General features: G+C 42.1%; 1 protein-coding gene across 1 annotated transcript in view; it reads right to left on the reverse strand.

Moving 5' to 3' along the window:
- Positions 1 to 24,277, reverse strand: part of efl1 (elongation factor like GTPase 1) — a 175,362-nt gene that overhangs the window by 24,084 nt on the left and 127,001 nt on the right. The window contains exons 18-22 of the mRNA XM_056278312.1: positions 17,295 to 17,424; positions 16,830 to 16,956; positions 16,414 to 16,618; positions 14,246 to 14,790; positions 6,194 to 6,378 (exon numbers count right to left, since the gene is read on the reverse strand). Of these exons, the coding sequence (XP_056134287.1) occupies positions 6,194 to 6,378; positions 14,246 to 14,790; positions 16,414 to 16,618; positions 16,830 to 16,956; positions 17,295 to 17,424 (1,192 nt within the window). The remainder of the gene's footprint in view (positions 1 to 6,193; positions 6,379 to 14,245; positions 14,791 to 16,413; positions 16,619 to 16,829; positions 16,957 to 17,294; positions 17,425 to 24,277) is intronic.

The following is a 24,277-nucleotide window of genomic DNA, read 5'->3' on the forward strand; positions in this document are numbered from 1 at the left end:
GAATGTACAGATGATTTATACAATCATATGACCAGCGCTGAATATTCTATTCAAAAAATTGGTAAACTAAGAGGGAAGGTACAGCTGTGTTAATTTTTTTCTTCAATGTGTGCATGTATGTGCATGTAAATGTACATGTGTGTATATGTAAATGGAGGAATAAACACCCTTGCATGACAAAAGATGATCAAATAGAGCTGTGACCATGTTTAGAGGCCAGTAATTTGACATAAATTTAATGAAATAAAAAAACAGAATGGCAGTTAGTGTGCTCTCTGGTGAAGCCACCACCACCACCACTACTCCCCTTTATAGACAGCTTAACCAATCCCCTTAACTGACACTACCCATATGTCACAGACAGCATTAGGTACTGTGGTGAGTGTATGATGTGTGCGTGTTAATGTTCGTGTATGCGAGCTGGGAGAGAAGCCAGCCAAGCGGTAGGTGTAATGCTCTAAAGCACATGTGGTGTCTATCTCAGCTTTGATCCTGCCTCAACTTCCCCCTGAGGAAATCACCACATTAAGCAGATGGCCTCATTGACCCACAGCCCCACATAGCAAGCACTGATATCATTCTGGCCCTACCTAACCTGCATGTGTGTTTCCGTGTGTTTGTCCACGTGTATGATTTGGGGCTGGGTGATATGGACATAATAATCACATGTCATTTTTTGGATCAAATACCCAAATTGTTATTGTTATGATATTGTGGGGGTGACTATTGGTGCTTTCACAAAAGATTCACATAATCAGATTTTTGATAAATAATCATTAGTAATACCTTAGATTAACTAAGTGAGTAAAGGCAAATGATAGAACAGCTAGAGCAGTCTGGCAAGTTCAGAAAATTACATAATTTTACTGTAATGTAACCTTTAAAACCAGGAAAAGACAACGCTTTTGCCATATCACAATATTACGATGTCCAAAATCCCTGACAATGAAGAAGAAACATTATTGTCATTGTACATATATACATACACTGAAATTCATTCTCTGCATTTAACCCATCCTCTATACACACACTAGCAGCAGTGGGCAACCGCTGTGCAGCACCCGGGGACCAACTCCAGTTCTTTGTCATCACCTTGGTCAGGGGTGTGAGTATTAACCTTAACACGCATGTCTTTGATGGTGGGAGGAAACTGGAGCACCCGCAGAAAACCCACACAGACAAGGGGAGAACATGCAAACTCCACACAGAAAGGACCTGGGATGGCCTAGGATTCGAACCCAGGACCTTCTTGCTGTGAGGCAACAGTGCTAACTACTGGACCCCCGGTGCTGTCCAATATCCAGTCTCATATCATTATATCGAAATAATATTGATATATTAACCAGCCCTAGTATGAGTGTGATGACTACACAGGTGTAAACACAGCAGCAGTAGACCGCGAAATTGTAAGGTCAAACAGAGGGAATACCAGGCAGAGCACTTCTTCTATTACTACTACTATTACTACTACTACTACTACTACTACTAGCATTTTTGGTGCTACTGCTACTTCTTATTAGGGGTCCACGCAGCAAAGCAACTGAAACCCTCTTGTGTTTGTTCGATTAGTTTTCTTCATTATTATTCCAGGTTTTTCTTCTCATAAAAGTGTCTGGATCTCAGAAACTATAAGGCCTTAAGACACCAAACTTAGTCATTAGGTTCCAAATCTTACGGCTACTCAGTCGCAAAAAAAATAATAAGCCCAATTGACCTGTAGATAATGCCTCTTTACACTTGGCCTCTATTTCAAGAAATGTTTGGCAAGAATCAAAATTCTTTCTTCTCTTGAATCCTTGGTTCTTGCTCAAACTAACATATATTCCCAACCTTATCGCCACCATATTTAAGTTTCTATTATTTTGGTTATTGCTATTAATTTATTTCTGAAAACCCTACTTTTTTATTTTTATTTCTGATTTTTCCCTTTTTCTCCCAATTTAGTTGCCAATTGATCCCTATTTTAATTCAAACACCCACCCTCGTACTGCGTGCGTTCGCCAACTGCATCTCTCTGGCCAGCAGTCTAGAAGGGGTCGCCTCGCCACTTTTGTGACAAGGCGACTCCAGGCCGAACCACTGTTTTTTCCCCAACACACCCAGAGACGCATTCATGTGACGAACACAAGCCGACTCCGCCCCCCTCCTGAAGACAGCGTTGCCAATATTGCCACTTCATCGAGTCCGGCCATAGTCGGATCTGACGAGACTGGGGCGCGAACCCCAGTCCCCAGTGGGCAACTGCATCGACACAAAGCCGATGCTTAGACCGCTACACCACCGTGGACTTGAAAACCCTACTTTTTTAAACTCCTCCTAGGCCATTGATCTGATCTTCATGGAACTTGGCATGTATCTTCCTCAGAAGATCATGACAAAAAGTTATCAACAGAAGTTGATAGGCCAAAACCTTTGCCTGCAGGAGGCCAATCAATTTTAGGGCATTACCCATATTGACAGAATTAGATGTATCTTGTGAACACAATATCTTACTCTCACAAAACCTGGGACACAATATCGCTAAGGGCTAACAAACATGCCATCCAAAGTTCCTGAGATTTGTCCAACAGGTGGTGCTACAGCAAGAAAATGTTGATAACTCCTGAGCCATTTGCCTAATGATTTTAAAATTTGGTATTCTGTGTCTTTGTCAAGCATCATAATGACAGCTGAAATGACAGCCTGACAATGAAAACAATTTGGCTGCCATCAGCCAAGCAAATTTCAGTAGCCAACATAGACAATTCTGTATGACTGATCATCATGAAATTTGGTACCCATGTGGAGGTATGGTCCGGATGCAAGTCTAAATGTGGTCAGAATCAGTCTGATGGTGGCGCTGTTACAACCCACTTTACATTTTGGCATCTATCTCAAAAAACATGTTTCAAGATGGCGCAAGGCTGGCGGTAGCGCTAATGCAGATGTAGTGACAATTTCGTTGGGTGCAAAGTGGTTTTTCTCTTGCCTGGGTGCATTTGCTAATTTCTGGGCTTGCCATGACATCGCTTGTGCTGAAATGGACGTGGGGACACAGTAGAGGGTGTGTCAGTCAAAATAAGACAATGCAGGGCTAGTTTGGTGTCAAATAAAACCAAATATTACGCCTGCGTCTCCAACTGGTCAGACCACGTCTTAGTGCAGATGTAGGCATTGTGTGGTAGTTTCCAGGCTTTAGGCAACGGTGCGCTAAGCATAGACTTACCCAAAATCACACACACAACTTTTGTGTGTGTTATGTTGGCTTATTTTGTGAATAATTTAACTAATGACTATTGTCCTAAACCTTTTTAATCATGAAATAAAATATCTGCACAGCGTGTATCATTGTTTTCCAACATATAAAAGTCAATTTGTGTCATTACACATGGAAAACAACATGGTGACAGGGATTTCAATATTTCAATTAACCTCATTCAACCTAAAAGAACAAACTGATTGCCTAGGCTAAGTGATCCGTGAGCACACCTATTTAAGGTCTCCTGCTATGTTCATAGAATGCACAAGAGAAAGAGAAAGACGCTGGTGAGCACAAAGACAGATTAAACGGTAGCCTGTCAAATAATCATGTTTGCGTGTTGTCTCATATCACATTGAAATTGGTGTTAATGTCTGTTGTATGCACACTCAGCAACTCTGCACCTCCCAAACAAGGACATCAGTTTCCTCCTGGGAGGAGCTTTTCTGCCTTTGCCGGTCTGGACTTCTGCCGTCCATTACAAAATTGGCAGATTGCCATGACAGAGAGCGTGCTGCTTTCAAAGGCAATGAGAGGAGCTGATTTGATTGGCCATAATTGAAGACAGCCCCCCCATTCCTACTGATAATTTATTCCTTCTAATCCAACCCTTTTACAATTGCACCTCCATTGCATCCGATTACCGCCAGTGCAGCATGTCCCGAAATTAGCAATAAATGTATTGGCCACACCTTAGGTCGATTTGTGCCATGAACTAGTGCCAGCGCCTTTGACTGTGCTATGACCCAGAAACTAGAACCCTTGGTCTGGAAGCAAAATACTGGCTTCTCCTGAATCATTGAGTAATGCCAAATCAAGTGTAGATACACTCCAGATGCGAGCACACAACATTTGGTCAGAATCTGCCAATATGTGGTGCTTGTCGGAAACTCTTAGACCCTGTTAATTGCCGCTTGCGGCTATATTCTTCTTCTTAGTGTGGTTGCTATTGCCTTTGTCACTGTCAATATCACTTTGTGTGTGTTTCCTGTTGTGTCATTTCTGGTTTAAATTTGAAAAAAAATTTGCCCTCACAAGGAGATTGTAATGATCATATAATGTTATACAGAGTATCCATTTACTTCTTTCACTATAGCTGTTTATGCATTCTTCTTTTACCAAATTGGATAACTTCCTGACCAATCTATCCCTCATAAATACAGTCATACTTGGGGGATGTTTAAAAAGGACAAACTAGAAATCTAACAATTTACTTTTTTTCCCACTCTAAAAGCCATCAAGTTACCACCAGAAGGGGTGTGAGATTAGTGTAACATGCTATGTCTAAAAACACAATTTTGGAGCTGCTTTGGATTTGCTAAATTCAACACTACTCAAGGCACTGGTATTTGTAAAGATTGCAAAGATAAGACAGGTTTCACAAGTTGATGTCAAAGCAAACCCTTTTGGTTATTTTCAAATTAAGCACTCACATGGACGATGCTGAGATTTTGCGGCTAAACACAGTTAAGGTCAGCAGGACAGCCAGAAGCACTGACAGTCATTACTTGCCCACTCATCTAAGAGAATCGCTCCATCGGAAATGAAAAGCAAACACTGGCAGGAGGTAACAGATACATTTCACCTGGCAAGGCTGTACTTTAATGTAATCCGGCCCTAGCCAAGCGAAGGAAAGCAAACTGAAGAAACACTGATAACATTCGTGAAAATATCTGAAATTTTATGATAAAAGGAGAAAAAAAATTCACCCACCGAATTGCAAGCTCCAAACAAGTTTTAATACAATGTTCTGACCAACGAGGCCTTCATCAGGCAATCACCCATGTACAGGAAAATATGTATACAGTCAAACAAATGACGACATCATTCAGATCAATTAAATGGTGTACAAGCTGAATGTTCGCATTTATTCTATTTCTTTATCCTTTTATGTATTTTCTTTTTATATATTGATATTTATCAATACCTCGAGCATGCACTGCCTTGTTGAAATTGTGAACATTTTGTAAGTTCAATTGTGTAAATAAAGTTTATTATACAAAAAGCTGAATATCCCTTAAAATGAGAGAGAGAAAAAAAATCAACACTCAAATGTCGCACTAAATCTTCCAAGAAGCTTGAACTTTATTGTGGGGATATTCTTCCCCTTTTGCTGTGAGTTTGGATTTCTGTACCCGAGCCTGATTTGGGTTGGATATGCACACTTTAACTTGTATTACACATGAAAATATTTTGACACCATATTTTGCCCACTTTTTTGATGACCCCCAGTTTTAGAGGGTGAAAGCTTGTTCAGCTACAACTTTTAAGAAAAAGCTGAAGAAAACCCATCTCCTAACTTCAAATTCCAGAGGCCTAATAAAATTGAAATTCAAAGCAATATTTTGTAGGAAGAAGTTTAAAAGTTGTTATGCTGACCGCCTTAAAGGTTTGAGGGGGAAGCTGGCTTTAAGGTTGACCATGCCAAAGATTAAGTGATTCCGTGAGAAGGCTTCAGAAAAAGATTGTTTAAAGAAATTTTAACTTCTTTTTTTTTTTTTTTTTAATTTATTTCTGATTTTTCCCTTTTTTCTCCCAATTTAGTGGCCAATCGATCCCTATTTTAATTCAAACACCCACCCTCGCACTGTATGCGTCCGCCAACTGCATCTCTCCGGCCGGCAGTCTCGAAGGAGACCGCCTCGCCACTTTCGTGACAAGGCGACTCCAAGCCGAACCACTGTTTTTCCGACACACACAGAGACGCATTCACGTGACGAACACAAGCCGACTCCGCCCCCCTCCCGAAGACAGCGTTGCCAATGATCGCTGCTTCGTCGAGTCCGGCCATAGTCGGATCTGACGAGACCGGGGCGCGAACCCCAGTCCCCAGTGGGCAACTGCATCGACACAGAGCCGATGCTTAGACCGCTACACCACCGCGGACCCTAAGAAATTTTAACTTCTTAATCAAAATGTCAACTCCTGATAAATGAAAGCAAAAGGAATATTTACCTCCCAATGGCTGAAAACCAGCTGTGGGCTGGCCAACCCACTAGTCCTCTTGCGGATCTCGTCAGCAAATCCAAAGCTTTCAGCAACAGGAAGGACGGCCCTGATGAGGAACACATCAGTCCCTTCCTTCATTTCTTCATGGAGGACACGTCCCTCCCTCTTTCCCAGCACACTGTACACCCGGCCTGATGGGCAAGAGAGAGGTGAGGGTTACCACATGTGACATGGTACACATCAGCTAGAGAATTAAGGAGAATTAATGCATGCACATCACACACAAACCTAGTCATACACATGTACATTACAACCACTTTATCCACACTCAGAATGATCACACAAGAAACACACTCTCGATACACACATACACTCTGACCACAAAGCCTACACATAAAATGAAAACAATGCGCACACACACACACACACGCACACACACACACTGGTTGGAATGTGCATAGATTCACTAGTTAACATAAAAAACTCAAAGCCACAATCACAAGGGTAGCGGCGTGGATAATTAACCTGGGGCAAAAGCATGAGGCATATGAGCACTTTGCACTGTCTATATGCGCCATGCAACTGCTCTTCCTCATCATATTCTTCATACGTTTTATAATTCTATTATAATTCTCTTATCTTTCAATGCTGTATTCTGTAAATTGTGTGCACACAACATCCATTGCATGTTGTCCATCTTGGGTGAGCGATCCCTCCTCTGTTGCTCTCCCTGAGGTTTCTTCCTATTTTTTCTCCCTGTTAAAGGTTTTTTTTTTAAGGGAGTTGTTCCTTATCCAATGCGAGGGTCGAACGACAGGATGTTGTGTTGCTCTAAAGCCCACTGAGGCAAATTTGTGATAATGGACTATTCAAATAAAATTGAGTTGACTTGACTCTATGTGGCAAACCATTCCCACATATTGTTGTGATGATGAAACTATAATCTACTTACAGACACACACCTCAATATAACGATTGGTTAGCTCTGTCTATAGGTTTGTGGGCTAACAGTGTTAGCTCCTGGATGGATACACTTCTACTCACACGTACACAATCACACAGGGCAAAATCAATATGAAGAGTGCTCTAGGTAGAGTATTTGGTGCATCGCGGATTCATGAAACTAGCAGTAAATTAACCTCTGTACCTTGTTAGAAATGCACTGATGCTGATAGCTAAAGTTAGAAAAGACACTTGAGAATTTCTCCTTAATGTAAATTATGCATACAAGAGCCACGTCCAACAAGTCAGAAATAAGCTTGGTATCTTGTTTTTTTTACTGTTTTCACTAGGGCTGAGCAATATATTGATATTATATCGATATCGTGATATAAGACTAGATATCATCTGGGATTTTGGATATGGTAATATCATGGTATGACATAACTGCATCTCTTTACTGTAATGCAGCCTTTAATACCAGGAAAAGACAGCAATTTTCTGAACTTATTAGACTGCTCTTGCTGTTATATTATTTGTCTCTACCTGTTTGGACATCATACCCACATTACTAATGAGTGTTTATCAAAAGTGTCATTATGTAAATATTTTGTGACAGCACCAATAGTCATCTCTACAATATCATCAAAATATCAATATTGAGGTATTTGGTCCAAAATACTGGGATATTTGATTTTGTCCATATCACCCAGCCCTAGTTTTCACACAACAAGGATGCCAGAATCTAACAGATGTAGAGTTTATGGAATAATGTTCTGTCTCTCAATTATTAAGTTCAATTTTTTTTTTGCACAATTTGATTTAATTGGACAATAATGAAAATGTAGCAGTTAGAACCAGAATTGAATAAAAAAGGTAGAGGTGAATCACTCCTCCAATTAAGAGAATTGACCAAGGGAGCAAAAAGTTAAAAGATTTTGGTAAATTATCAGATTACAACGGTGGGATGTGACGGAGCTGTCAATGCAGTTGTTTATCCAAACAGGCTCTTGTGGCTGCTAACAAGCCTGAATATATTGTTTGTGAACACACTAAACGGCATTTCAAAGCTCATTTTCATCCTAATGACTTTCAGAGGACAATAATTTAGGGGCTGTTTTGGAGCATTAGTCAAGCCTGAGTGGTAGAGGAAGGCGGAGGTTGCAGGGGCAGTCATTTACTGTGTTACCGAAAATTACCGACCTTGACATTTTCAGAGGTCTCACTCCAAGCATTTGGAAGAACAGTAGAGTCATGCCGATGTGTCATTAGATCGAGCGAGCAAAATCAAAGATTGGTTGTGTGACTGAGGAGAGTGGGAGCAATACATGGATGGTGCTCTCCATCCAAATGAGTTTATTTCAAGCACACATACATGCACTTGAGCTTAACTCTGACCAGGGTTTGGATTCACCACAAACATATGCTCTCTAATCCATATGTAGGGTTAATGCTCAGTTTTTTTTCTTAATTCCCTTTTTCTCATGTAAGCACTGCATGTTTATGTACAAAATTTGGTATAAAGATCGTGGGGTTTTTTGTGTTTAATTTTCCCCCTTTTTCTCCCCAATTGTATCTGGCCAGTTACCCCACTCTTCCGAGCCATCCTGGTTGCTACTCCACCCCCTCTGCTGATCCAGGGAGGGCTGCAGACTACCATATGTCTCCTCTGATACATGTGGAGTTGCCAGCCGCTTCTTTTCACCTGACAGTGAGGAGTTTTGCCAGGGGGACGTAGCGTGTGGGAAAATTATGCTATTCCCCCTCCGAACAGGCGCCCCGGCCGACCAGAGGAGGCGCTAGTGCAGCGACCAGAACACATACTCACATCTGGCTTCCCACCTGCAGACATGGCCAATTGTGTCTGTAGGGATGCTTGACCAAGCCGGAGGCAACATGGGGATTCAAACCGGCGATCCCCGTGTTGGTAGGCAACGGATCAGACTGCTACACTACCCGGATGCCTATAAAGATAGTGTTTGATTGACTGACTGACCGGCTGACTTCATAAGCTCCATTAGCAAGTAGGTCAAGTCACTGACTTAACATCTACAGTGGTGCTTGAAAGTTTGAGAACCCTTCAGAATTTTTTATCCTTCTGCATAAATATGACCTAAAACATCATCAGATTTTCACACAAGTCCTAAAAGTAGATAAAGACAACCCAATTAAACAAATGAGACAAAAATATTATACTTGGTCATTTACTTATTGAGGAAAATGATCCAATATTTCATATCTGGGAGTTGCAAAAGTACGTGAACCTCTAAGATTAGCAGTTAATTTGAAGGTGAAATTAGAGTCAGGTGTTTTCAATCAATTGGATGACAATCAGGTGTTAGTGGGCGCCCTGTTTTATTTAAAGTACAGGGATCTATCAAAGTCTGATCTTCACATCATGTTTGTGGAGATGTATCATGGCAAGAACAAAGGAGATTTCTGAGGACCTCAGAAAAAGCATTGTTGATGCTCATCAGGCTGGAAAAGGTTACAAAACCATCTCTAAAGGATTTGCACCCCACTAATCCACAGTCAGACAGATTTTGTACAAATGGAGGAAATTCAAGACCATTGTTACCCTCCCTAGGAGTGGTCGACTATCAAAGATCACTCCAAGAGCAAGGCGTGTAATAGTTGGCCAGGTCACAAAAGAACCCAGAGTAACTTCTAAGCAACTAAAGGCATTTCTCACTTTGGCTAATGTTAATGTTCATGAGTCCACCATCAGGAGAACACTGAACAACAATGGTGTGCATGGCAGGGTTGCAAGGAGAAAGCCACTGCTCTCCAAAAAGAACACTGCTGCCCGTCTGCAGTTTGCTAAAGATCACATGGACAAGCCAGAAGGCTATTGTAAGGTGACCAGACATCCCGGTTTGTCTGGGATTGTCCCGGTTTTAAGCTGGGTGTCTCGAGTCCTGACAAATATCTGTAAAAAATTTTGGTGGGAGGGGATAAAAATCCTTAGATGTGTCATGTCCGGCGAGACAGACAAGCTTGTGAGTGCATGCGTGTGTGCATACACGAATGTGCGGTATACTTGTTAGGGTCCCGGTTTGGGATTTTGAAAATCTGGTCACCCTAGGCTATCGGAAAAATGTTTTGTGGACGTATGAGACTAAAATAGAACTTTTTGGTTGAAATGAGAAGCTTTATGTTTGGAGAAAGGAAAACACTGCATTCCAGCATGAGAACTTTATCCCATCTGTGAAACATGGTGGTGGTAGTACCATGGTTTGGGCCTGTTTTGCTGCATCTGGACCAGGACGGCTTGCCATCTTTGATGGAACAATGAATTCTGAATTATACCAGCGAATTCTTAAGAAAATTTCAGGACATCTGTCTGTGAACTGAATCTCAAGAGAAGGTGGGTCATGCAGCAAGACAATGACCCTAAGCACACAAATTGTTCTACGAAAGAATGGTTAAAGAAGAATAAAGTTAATGTTTTGGGATGGTCAAGTCGAAGTCCTGACCTTAATCCAATCGAAATGTTGTGGAAGGACCTGAAACGAGCAGTTCATGTGAGGAAATTCACCAACATCCCAGAGTAGAAGCTGTTCTGTATGGAGGAATGGGCTAAAATTCTCCCAAGCCAATATGCAGGACTGATCAACAGTTACCAGAAACGTTTAGTTGCAGTTATTGCTGCACAAGGGGGGTCACACCAGATACTGAAAGCAAATGTTCACATACTTTTGCCACACAGATATGCAATATTGGATCATTTTCCTCGATAAATAAATGACCAAGTATAATATTTTTGTCTCATTTGTTTAAGTGGGTTCTCTTTATCTACTTTAAGGACTTGTGTGAAACTTGGATGATGTTTTAGGTCATATTTATGCAGAAATATAGAAAATTCTATAGGGTTCACAAACTTTCAAGCACCACTGTATGACAGAAATGTTTGAACATCAACATTTTCATGGATTGCAGCTCAAACAAGTAATTAGTGTGTGTTGTGTGGTACAATGAAGTGCTGATTCACAAACACAAGTAGCTGATTCACAAACACAAGTAACAGATTCACCCACACAATAAATTCCTCAACATCCACATAAGCAACCACCTTTTTTTTCCTTCAGCAGAATTAGATAAATTCAATAAGAAACAGGATCAAGGCCTATCCAGCTCTAAGCAGTATTCATTATATTGCTTCAAGAAGAAAATCAGTTCTGGCAACCCCAGAACTCTCAGTGATGCAAATTTGGTCCTACTTTGGGGCAGAGAAGCAAAGGCATGTTATCAATTTCCTTAACCTTGAAAATAATCCTACAATGGATTTAAAAAGTCTACCCACTCCTGTTAAAATGGCAGGTTTTTGTGATGTAAAAAAATGAAACCAAGATAAATCATGTCAGAACTTTTTCCATCTTTAATGTGAAATTGCAACCTATAAAAACAAAGTGAAAACAATCAGAAACATTTTAGGGAAAAAAAACAAAACAAAACATACATTAACCTGGTTGCACACCCGTTTATAATTGGGGATGTGGCTATGTTCAGAATTAACCAATCACATTCAAACTCATGTTAAACAGTAGTTAGTATGGAGCATCTGGGTAGCGTGGCAGTCTATTATTCTGTTGCCTACCAACACGGGGATCACCGGTTCGAATCCCCGTGTTGATCGGGCATCTTTACAGACACAATTGGCTGTGTCTGCAGGTGGGAAGCTGGATGTGGGTATGTGGCATGGTTGCTGCACTAGCGCCTCCTCTGGTCGGTCAGGGTGCCTGTTGGGGGGGGAGGGGGAACTGGGGAATAGCGTGATCCTCCCATGCGCTACATCTCCCTAGTGAAACCCCTCACTGTCAGGTGGAAAGAAGAGCCTGGTGACTCCACGTGTATCGGAGGAGGCATGTGGTAGCCTGCAGCCCTCCCCGGATCGGCAGAGGGGGTGGAGCAGCGACTGGGACAGCTCGGAAGAGTGGGGTAATTGGCCGGAGACAATTGGGAAGAAAAAGGGAGAAAAAAAATCCCCCAAAAATAAAACAGTAGTTAGTATACACCTGCCATCAATTAAAGTGACAACAGAGTTCAACTGTTCCCGTTGGACTTTCCTGACATCTTGATTGCATCCAACTGCAAAAGCCATGGTCCACACAGACCTTACAAAGCATGAATGGGATCTCATTGTTGAGAGGTATTGATCAGGAGAGGGGTACAAAATAATTTCCAAGGCATTAGATATACCATGGAACACAGTGAAGACATTCATCAACAAGTGGAGAAAATATGGCACAACAGGGACATTACCAAGAACAAGACGTCCCTCCAATGAGAAGATGAGGAGAAAACTGGTCAGGGAGGCTGCTAAGAGGCCTACGGCAACATTAAAGGAGCTGCAGGAATTTCTGGCAAGTACTAGTTGTTCCCTACATGTTACAACAATCTCCCGTATTCTTCATATGTCTGGGCTATGGGGTAGGGTGGCAAGACAGAAGCCTTTTCACACAAGAGAGAGAAAAAAAATTCCAAGCCTAGCTAAATTTTGCAAAAACATACATCCAGTCACACAAAACCATGTGGAAAAATGTGTTATGATCTGATGAGACAAAAGTGGAACTTTTTGGCCATAATTCCAAAAGATACTATCTCTGGCACAAAAACAGAGCACACCACCAAAAGAACATCATGCCCACGGTGAAGCACAGTGGTGGCAACATCATGCTTTGGGGGTGCTTTTCTTTAGCTGGAACTGGGGCTTCTTAGTCAAGGTGGAGGGAGTCATGAATGACCTGAATCCGCTCAACATCTGTGGGGTGACCTTGAAGAGGGCTGTGCACAGGAGATATACCATCGCAATTTGATGGATCTACAATGTTTTTATAAGGAAGAGTGGGAAAATATTGCCAAGTCAAGATGTGGCAAGCTGATAAGACTCTTACCCAAAAAGACTGAGTGCCGTAATAAAATCAAAATGTGCTTCAAGAAAGTATCAGTTTAGGGGTGTGCACACTTATGCAACCAGGTTATTGTAAGTTTTTTTTCCTCTAAAAGGTTTCAGTTTGTTTTTCATTTGAATTTTATAGGTTGTAATTTCACATTAAAGGTGTAAAAAGTTCTGACATGATTTATCTTGGTTTAATTTTATTATATCACAAAAACCTGCCATTTTAATAGAGGTGTGTAAACTTTTTTATATCCACTGTACATCCAGTATTCAGGGAGCTGTCTTAACCTGTTAGGAGTTTCCGTTAGATAGCAACGAGGCACATATCAAGATCATTTCCCCTAGCATAGACAAGGACACATTTTTAAATCACAAACAATACCATAACATCAACTTGCAAATTGTGATGGATGCAAATATGATCTTTGATGTTACAGCCAAATGTCTTGGGTCCGTTCCTGACTCAAGACAAATCAGCCTAAATCTTCTATCTAAGCACTATGACCATGTTGCCCCTGGATGTCACTTGCTTGGTGACAAAGGATATCCCCAAAAAGAGACTAGGTCTTTGCAAAACAAAGTCTGTAGGTCAAAGAAGTATGTCAATTCTAATACTTTTCTGTCAATTTTAGCAACAGATTCTTTAGCCTACAAGTGCTTAAATGTTACATTATCTAGATAAGGCTCTTTGGATATAGTGAGTCCTAAGTGACAACTGCTATGAAAACGACAATACATCATTCACAGGCCATATATGGCTCAGAATATCCCAAAACAGTAATGTTAAACATACTCAAAGGAGAAGTGTGAATAGGAGGCTTCATAACTACTATGCATGTCATCCCTTATGTTAGAAATGTTTCAAGTCCTAGTCTACTCTAGTCTTCTGATGAGATTCCTAGTTTGTTTACATTGTCCAATATTTGCGCTAATTTTCTACACATGGAAATCTAAATTTCAAATATACAGAGAAAAGCAAACTTCAATTCACAATGCTTCTAAAATACTTATTTTAGGCAATGTTTAAGAGTCATAGTGAGCAACTAATCAAGCCAAATTCTTGTTGTGTGATAACTAACTTGGCAAAATCAATAAATCATCTATTTTGATTCAAACACCAATTCTGATCAATACAGAAACCATTTTCCAGTTCCCTGATCCTAACGACACATAGGAGACTGTGGGATGACTGTGTGTTCTATAGTATTATAGTCTCTTACCAAGTACTTCAGCAGTGGCCATGATTTCACAAGTGTACATGGCCGCCATGAGCCTCTGGGGCTTGGCCTGGAAGGCATGGCGGCAGGCCTCCTTCACAGCAGCGATCAGCTGACCAGACACTGGCCCATAACAATCCACAGAAACAGCCTCTGGCTTGCGCTTGGCATGGCTCTGCCCTGCTGTCTTGCTCTCATTCTGTAAACCCACTCCATCTTCTTCTCCTCCTCCAGCGTTTGACTCCACCATGGCCTTGTCATCTGCTAAGGCCTCATGGGGAATAGCGTCTTCCTCCAGTGAGTCCTGCTGCTGTGGCTGAGGCTTGAGGGAGGGTTGAATATCCCATCTCTCCATAGAGAAGCAGACTCCCATTAGGGGCTCCTCACACATTGGCCCTGACAGAGTGGCCAACTGGAAGCCACTGACAATGCTATTGTCAAAGTCTCTGAGAGCCGCCTCACCTCCTTTCACTGTCTTGTCCAGACATTGCCACACAGATGGCCGCTGATAGCCATCAATGCTGTTTAGTAAGATGTTTGGTCCATACCTGAATGTATAAAGAGCAATGACATCACAGACAACCTACCTTGATTATAAATGTTAGACTTGTTTTGGTGGTACCATTTTTACACCTGTACTACTACTACTTAATATCGGTAATAACTAGTATTACCGTCTTTTGCCACTAGTGTTCTAGGCCCTCACAATTGTGCACTGAAAATCTCCACCATTTAATTAAGACTCCCAAATTTTGGTAATACCTCTGTTTGCGTGGGACCGTAATCAACCTGAGGTCACTGTGATCAGGTCATTGCAAGCATTATTATAGCTGAACAGTGACACCGAATCTTTTATACTGTCATTGATTAGTGACTAGCACATTAGGTGCATTGTTGCATGCATTTATCCATTTAAACTAGACAGGTGACAAATTAAAGGAAAAACTGGAATGCTTGACCGCTACAGTGAGGGGGTCCGGGGGCCCTGTTATGCGGTGGGGGGCATTTTTCTAGCATGGTTTGGGTCCAGTTGTCTCCTTAGAGGGAAGGGCCAATTCAAAGTGATAGTTATTCTTTTTTTTTTTCAAATGAATTTATTTCTAGTTTTTCCCCTTATCCCACCTGATTAACCCAATGGCATATGGCCGGAACTCTTGTCGAATAACTCCCCTGGCTCACATTTCCACAGGAAGGAGATAGTCGTAAAACCAACTTCCTTCAAACTCGTGTCGGTTGCTCTTGCTATTTTACACGCTGAAGTCTTGCATGGATTGCATTACCTTCAGGCCACGAAGGAGACGTAGGGAGAATGCTTTCGGTTGTTTGGCTGCAGGTGCCCGAATGGGCCAGAGGGGTCACCGGAGAACGATGAGTCCCCGAACACTACACTGATCTACACCCACTATGCCTCGGGTAAGGGTGGCCTAATGAATGCCTTACCCCATGGATGCTCTGGCAGTGACCGGTTACGGCAAGTCTGGGATACAAACCTCCCAGCCACATGACAAGCAGATTGCAAAAACGGCAGTTTATTCCGCTCGGCCATCAGAGTGGCCAAAGTGATAGTTATTCTGAGTGATCACCTTTATCCTATGATGAAACGTTTCTATCCTGATGGGAGTGGTCTCTTCCAGGATGACAATGCCCCCATCCATAGGGCACGAGGGGTCACCGAATGGTTTAATGAGAATGAAAATCATATGCTATGGCCTTCACAGTCACCCGATCTCAACCCAACTGAACACCTATGGGAGATTTTCGACCGACATGTTAGACAGCGCTCTCCACCACCATCATCCAAACACCAAATTAGGGAATATCTTTGGGAAGAATGGTGTCCATCCCTCCAGTAGAGTTCAGAGACTTGCAGAATCTATGACAAGGAGCACTGAATCTGTTCTGGAGGCTTGTGGTGGCCCAACACCTTACTAAGACACTTATATTAATTTTTCCTTCAATTTGTCACCCATCTGTAGTTTCCAAGCATTAGCACAGCAGCAGTAATTCATGCTTTCATTAGCAAAATACTGGCATTAATGGTTTTGAATTATTACTTGTGCTTCAATAACATATGCCAACTGAAAAGCCAATCACCATTACAAACTTAATCACTGTGTTATGATGAAATATTCTACTTCAACAAAACAAAAATATTATAAGTAGTCTTTGACCTGCGTGGTCCAAAAGCCCAAATGTGTTCCACTGCATTTCTCCACTTCCTCCCCTTCAGCAGGTTTTCTAGCTGGGCCTTGAGTCCAGCGATCGCCTCCAGTGTCCTGGGGCTCACCTGCAGAGTCTTCCCCTCCCTAAGGGACATATTCATCTGTTCCAGAGTCCTCACCAGCTCCGAGCTACCCTCCAACAGACAGGTCACCTCTGACAGGCCAAAAACAAAAATACAGATGATGAAAATTGGGATGTCTGGAGTGAGGTAGACCGTTTTTGTCCTCTTATGTGAAACTCGGGGGGAAAAAGATTCAAATCCTGACTTTATTTTTTAAACACAGTAAACATGTTATTGACAAATAATTTTTTTTTAGTTCATCAATCATCCCTCAACTCAGTCCAGTGCTGTCCCCAGTATTACCCTGAGGTAGGGGGATAGCACGGACCCCCACAGTGGCCAATCTGTTGGGAGTGGTGACAGTCACCAGACCAGTGGAGTCTAGATGGACATTGTCAGACAAACGGCTCTGGGATGCTTCTTCTTTATCCTAGAAACAAACATGCACACACACATACACACAAACACACACACACACACACATATTTTGACATTTAGAATTTCATTCTTATTTACTTTCACCAGCCTCTATTCATATATATGGGAAAAGGAGTGGGGAAAATTAAAACAGTAAATTAGTTATGCTGAAACTGACATGCTAGTTTAATTAGCATTTCCTATCCAACCCATTTGGACATGCCAGCTAAATGTTGGCTATCACATTAATGGGGCATCCCATTAGTTAAAAAAAAGAAAGAGGGGGGGGGTTTCCAGTAATGACCCTAAAAGTTGAGTTGGATTTTAGTAAAATATCTTCATCCCTCTTACCTGATGAATGATGGCCACCTTCTGCTGCTTGCCAAGCTCTTCATTGACCATGTCGACCTTAGGGGGAGGCACCACTGTCTCTCTGAATGGAATGATGGGCTTGGATGCACTGATTTCAATTTTGGCAAACCTTCAAACAGACAAATAAAAATACTGTTGACAAAGAGGTATTCAAGTACTGAAGTGGTCTTGTTAGATTAGTCTTCAATAGGTCCCCATTGTCCTCAATTGGCTATGTACCAAATAGATATTAAATTATATTTAAAATGTAATGAAATATAAAACCTGAACTGACAGGAGAAGGGGGGCAAAGACAACAACAACAACAACAACAAAAACAACAACAACAGTAATAATAATAATAATAATAAATCCTAATCTAGAGCTATCCAGTGGGCAGAGTACAGCTGGAATAGCTCAAAGGATAACAGGACTATACAAATAAACTTGACTTGACAAACAGACCTTGGAGATCCTTGGCTCTTGACTTACATAGTAAATGGCACTGCTTTACAACTTCCAACAACAATGAAATGAAAACCAGACAAAGAACAGCAGAAGACCTATGATAAAAGAATGCATTCATTTTTAGATCATATTCCCATTCCTATGCTAAGGTTATCATATACTCTTTTCTTTCAACTAGGTGTATCATTGGAAACTACAGTACACATAAGCAGTATAATGCTCAGGCCAGAGATAAACATGCCATTGCACATATGAGTGAGCTACCTTTCAGCATTCTTGATATTCCACATAAAAATGACATTTAAAGTGTTAACACTATGTGTCTTTTTTTCTTATTTAATGTATATTGACCTATTATCTGTGTTCACAGACAAATGTCACTACTCATTCCTGTTTTCTTTTTGAGAATAAGAACTATATATGGACATTGAGAGGATGCCGAAATCCATGGACTACTTCTTAAGACTTTTATGTATGTGTTGTGTATTTGAACATGCGACTGTACTGTATAACTGCACCTGATAAACTTAAATAAAAAGAAGTTAAAAAAAAGTGTTGTCCATCCATCCATTATCCACACTGCTTATCCTGCTCTCAGGGTTGTGGGGATGCTGGAGCCTAACTCAGTAGTCACTGTGCGGCACGTGGGGAGACACCCTGGACAGGCCGCCAGGCCGTCATAGGGCCCCCCCACCCCCCACCCACCCACACACACACACAAACACAAACACACACACACCCCCTGGGGACAATTTAGTACAGCTAATTCACCTGACCTACATGTCTTTGGACTGTGGGAGCAAACCGGAGCACCCGGAGGAAACCCACACAGACACTGGGAGAACATGCAAACTCCACACAGAGGATGACCTGAGATGACCCCAAGGTTGGACTACCCTGGGGCTCAAACCCAGGACCTTCTTGCTGTGAGGCGACCATGCTAACCACTGTGCCACCATGCTGCCCTAGTGTTGTAAGCTATGTTAAACCAAACTCTGTCTATCTCACGTCTCATGTCTGTGCTGTTTCACTGCTTTATAAAACATACAGGAGGAGACTGGAGAGAACTCATGTAGGATGATATGAGCAAATACACCGTGGAGAAAGGGCTTAAAGCCACTGCCTCTGTGGCCAACTGTCAAATCTGACCCAACAGTTGTGGATCTGGGGGTATGCTCCACCCACTGACAAACACTGTTGTAACATGAGTCAAAGGCCTGCCATTTATATCGAATGTTAAGGGCCCAGTGTTCAAGGTGTGCCCTGAAGTGCACTGTTGTGTCTTTTGACATTTTGTATAAATCTGGTTTAAGCTGATAAGAGTGGACCACAAATGTGGTGTTTGGCTCCCTTCAAAAGCTTGTTTGACTGGGATTTAATGGAGAATACATAGTGTCATCTCATTGCAATGCATAGCCGGGATAAGGACCTCCCTGCTCTTTTGCATGTCTGTAAACTAGAGTTGGCAGTTGGCCTCTCACCAAGCATGGCTGGCCAGCAAAAAAGGAAGAGGATGATGGTAATGATGCTGTCAACCATAACTAAAGACAGAGACCTCACTAAACAATCCTAGACTTACAATCCAAATGAGCACAGGCACAAAATAACCAGTAGCCAAATTGTTGGTCGTGTTGACAAACTGCAGTGTGGGTTTGTGGGATTAAAGTAGCATTGTCGATCCTGCATCCTAACCCTATTTGGGACAGAGACTGTCCAGTCAATTGCACCAATTAGTAACGCTCCAAACAGCCGACTGTTTTCTGTCTGACTGCCTGTCTATATGTGGTTTATTGACCAACACACATGCTCCCTGGCTGACCTAAGAGTCACTGGGTCATTCCAAAAAAACAAACAAAACGAAACCCTTGAAGCATCAGGGAAGAAGCTGAAGCAGGGTTGAGAGTATTAAACTGCTCTCAAAGACACGTGCTTAGATGAGACACTGAAGCACACATATGCACACACACACCCATGCACGCATGCACACAAGCCTGGATACATGCACATCTAATCCATTTAAAGACACAACCTTATAAAACAGGTTGGAAACAAGTTAATCCAAAGTGTCGCTGACCCTGTCTATCCTTCTCTGTCTATTGAGAACAGGAGTTCTGTCATTGTTGACTTGAAATGGGTCAGAGAGACTGACTTCCATGGAACTGTTGTACACCATAAGGAGTAGTAAACCAATGTGCCTATCCATGTAATGAGGAAACTTAAGTTTAGCAAGTGGTTCAATCCAGGACATGTATGATTTTAATGGATCTAAGCTGAATCTCAATACTGTGATACTACTTTATACTGTTGCAAAATAACAATATTCTCATAATTTGATAGTCAGAGACTAGTGTCTCAGTCTCTCTTTTCTCTATCTGTTTCTCACAAATTGTCTATTTTCCCTAGGGCCTTGTACGGTAGGAAAAAAAAACATGACTGTGCATAGAGGATTTCTCACTGGGGCAATATGTAGTAGGTTTGCTGCAGCAAAACGCCTCAGTGATGAAGAGAGAACAGTCTCCGTCTCTATCGCTCTTTGTCTATTTATCTCAATTTCTCTCTCTCTAAATGGCAAATAAGTCAACTAACTTCATTACGGTCCACAGCTTAACATGCCTAGCATAAGATGACTTGACAGTTGACCCATTTCTGAGGATAAAGTAAGCAAGTGAGAGAGAGAGGCAGACAGAGAAAGGGGGGGGGGGGGTTTACAGAGAATCCCTTTAGAGGCCCGGCACTGTGATGTCACAGTCTTGTGCCGTGTGAGTGGCTGCGCCAGGCTGACCCCATTGTACCGCACGAGGCATGTAAGTGGCCGAAGGCCAGGCTGCACGCCAGTGATGTCACAACAGGGTCAGCCGGGTATCAGTGTAATCAGAGCTTCAGCGCTTTCCACTGGCCGACAAGATGGCCAGACAGCCTTGTGCCATATCCCATTCTACTCCCTGTCCTCTCTCCCTCTGTCTGTCCCAAGCTGTCTGGCCTAGCTCTAAACATAGCGGCGGCGTTAGATACAGCCCCCCTCTTTTAGATACCTTACAACAGGCAAGAAATGAGTGCATGAAATTCAATTTGGAATACTGACAAGACAGCGTGCAGCCCATCCTCAAATGAAGGGGTGATACTCAAACAGGTAACAGAAAAATTGGTGGGAAGTAAAAATGGACTACTTATTTCTTTCCAGCTCATTTTTGTACTTTTGTAATTCCCAAGCGAGTTTATTTGTCCATTTGTATGTACACACATTCACTTGTATGTTTGCAACACAGGCACAGTGATGACTTTGCCTATCTTTTTTTTTGTCTGCCCTTTTCTATCTTTGAACCCTCTCCCCTTTCACCCACCTGCTAGAGATCTAGAAGGATCTGTCTCATCACTTTTCCCCTCTGCATTCTCCTCCAGACAACTAGTTATGGTCTTTGATACACTGCTTAAACTAACATACATGACACATTAGTGACGACACAGATGAAATACACACGGACACAATTCTTCAATGTTTTCTGCATCAGTGTGTGAGTGAGAGACTGAGATTCAAGATTCAAGACGCTTTATTGTCTGTCACAGCGAAACAGAAATTCTTCTTTGACATGGCTTATACAGCACAATAAATAACAAATTAAAAAGGCAGAAGAGTAAAAAATAAAAAAAGACAATTGACAATGGAGAAAGGTTAAAAGAGTAGTTATAAAGACAAGTCATTTAGTGCTTTGTGGAGTGGATAGTGCTTATTTTAATTAAGGGGAGTAAGTAAGGTATGCATGCTAGATTTAAATGCTACCTAGTTGTGTCTTGGTTAGTTAAGAAGTGATCCCCACACAACTGATTCCAACCCTGCAGGACCAGAGAGGGACTCACAGCCTCTTGAAAGACGCACACTTTTGGTGATGAATATTTAAATTAAGCTTTCTCCATCTTCACAGATGCCATATGCTAATTCTGACACAAACTTAAGGTGACTCTACACTTGCCAAAGTCAGGTTGATTCTCTAGTCGGCCTGTCCATGCCGACTGAAGCCACAAGGGGCCGACAACTCGGGGCAGACTATCCTCTAGTCTGAAAGGGCCCAAGATCCTAGATTCTGTAGCCCCCAGCTGACTCTCAACCAGTCTTTGTGTCCAACTTTGTTAAGCTTGTTTAATTTTGTCACGACTGTGCTGCATAGCGTGAATGGGTCAAAGACTGAAATAAGAGGCCGACTCTGGAAACAACCAATGATATTGTATCCAGCCAATTACTCCACTCTTCCGAGCCATCCTGGTTGCTGTGCCACCCCCTCTGATGATCTGGGGAAGGCTGCAGACTACCACATGTCTCCTCCGATACATGTGGAGTCGCCAGCCGCTTCTTTTCACCTGACAGTGAGGAGTTTCGCCACGGGGACATAGCGCTTGAGAGGATCACGCTATTTCCCCGTTCCCCCTCCCCCCTGAACAGGCGCACTGATCAACTAGGTGCTAGAGCAGCAACCAGAACACATACCCCCACCCGGCTTCCCTCCCACAGACACGGCCAATTGTGTCTGTAGGGATGCCCGACCAAGCTGGAGGGAACATAGGGATTTGAACCGGCAATCTGCGTGTTGGTAGGCAATGGAATAGACTGCTACGCTACCCGGATGCCCCTATTTAGGCATTTAAGGTCTTTACGCTAAGTACACAATCCTTGTGGCGGACATCCCTCAAGCCATGTTTTCCTTCATATACAACAGTTTAACCTTCTTTTTTTTTTTAGTTTGGAGCAGAGTTACTGCTGTACAAGCCACACTAACTAGCTGCTGATGCCATATCTTTGTGCTTTGCTTGTACTTCCACAGATGAATAATGATGGTCTCATCTCTCTCTCTCCTCATCTTTGAAGCTCTCAGTTCTTTGACTTCCATTTTGAGCTGATGTGATTCAGTGAGATTTCGTGAAATTTGAGAGATGGGAAGAATTGGACTAGCGAGTCATCAAGTGTGAAACCTTTAATCTGTCCCCTGTTGCCTAGTGTGAATAGGATCAAGATGGTAGGCAAGGAAGATCATTAAGACCAGTCTTTAAGTCTGAAAAGCTTGTATCAGCAAAGACTGGTACAGTCATCAAATGTAGAGCCACCTTAACACCCTTCAGTTTGTTATGGTTTTCATGTGGCTCAAACAAAGCCTACCTAGTGTTTCCCTGTTAGTGTCATGATGTTAAACTACAGATCTGCTGAGGGTGTTGAGAAACCATTTAAATGTGTTGAGTTCAACAAACACAGGAGGAAAAGTAAAAAAAGCCATGGGTTCGAAAAACTGTAAGACTGGACACAGCCAAATTTCTCAATGTAAAACTAAACCAACTGATATCTGGACTGCAACTGCTACAAAATTCTTACCTCAATCCAGAAGGCCCACATAACATACCTGTGGTGTATCTCAGGTCATTTCACACTTGAGCTGGCTGCTTGAGTCTGAACCTTAGATTGTAAGTCTAATTATTTGTTTGTTTTTTCATTATTGCTAGTTTGGGTTTCACATTAAGAAAATTCTACTGGACTGTGGAGTGTCTGTATTATTTTTGAGTCACACTAGTACAGCATAAAGATTCACTAGCTATTGTAACTCAGTGGAGGATTCTGAAATTATTTGATTGGATAGTTGCGGATTACGACGCATTTTTAACACCGCCCGTGAAACAGTGCCTCTCCTAGTCTTTCCGACAATGCCGATTGGCAAATGTTTAACCATTCAGAACATGAGTTCAGCACATGTCTTGACAAATTCCCTTTGCTGTTTTTTTTTTAAACTTAGTTTTTATTCCCTTTGCTGTTTAATAGAAGTCTTGGAGTTGGAGGTTGCTTCACCAAAACTTTTCGCAGCGGCCACTAGTAAAAGCATAGTCCTTGTAAGAGTAGAAAGTCAATCAAAGTAGATGCTCAACATTATTTCAACTTGCCTTCAATCTGCCCTTGCCCACTCCTTTGACTTTTTTGTATACAATCATGATGGCAGTTACACTACATGGTCATAAATATGTGGACACTCAAACATCACACCCATATGAGCTTGTTGAACATGCCATTCCAAAACCATGGGCGTTGTTATGGAGTTGGTTCCCCCAATTTCTGCTATAACAGCCTCCACTCTTCTGGGAAGGCTTTCCACTAGATTTTGGAATGTGGCTGTGGTGATTCGCTCCCATTTAGCCACAAGATCATTAGTGAGGTCGGGCTCTGATGTTGGGGAGAAGGTCTGGCTCACAGTCAGCGTTCCTACTCATCCCAAAGGCATTGGATGGGGTTGAGGTCAGGGCTCTGTGCAGATCAGTCAAGTTCTTCCACACCAAACCATGTCTTTATGAACCTCACATTATGAATGGGGGCATTGTCATGCTGAAACAGGAAAGGGTCTTCACCAAACTGTTGCCACAAAGTTGGAAGCTCACATTTCTCTAGAATGTCATTGTGTGTTGTAGCATTAAGATTTCCCTTCACTGGGATTAAGGGGCCTTAGCCCAAACCATGAAAAATAGCCCCAGACCATTATTCCTCCTCA

The sequence above is a fragment of the Lampris incognitus genome, chromosome 4, assembly GCF_029633865.1.
Source record: "Lampris incognitus isolate fLamInc1 chromosome 4, fLamInc1.hap2, whole genome shotgun sequence".
Lineage (NCBI taxonomy): Eukaryota > Metazoa > Chordata > Actinopteri > Lampriformes > Lampridae > Lampris > Lampris incognitus.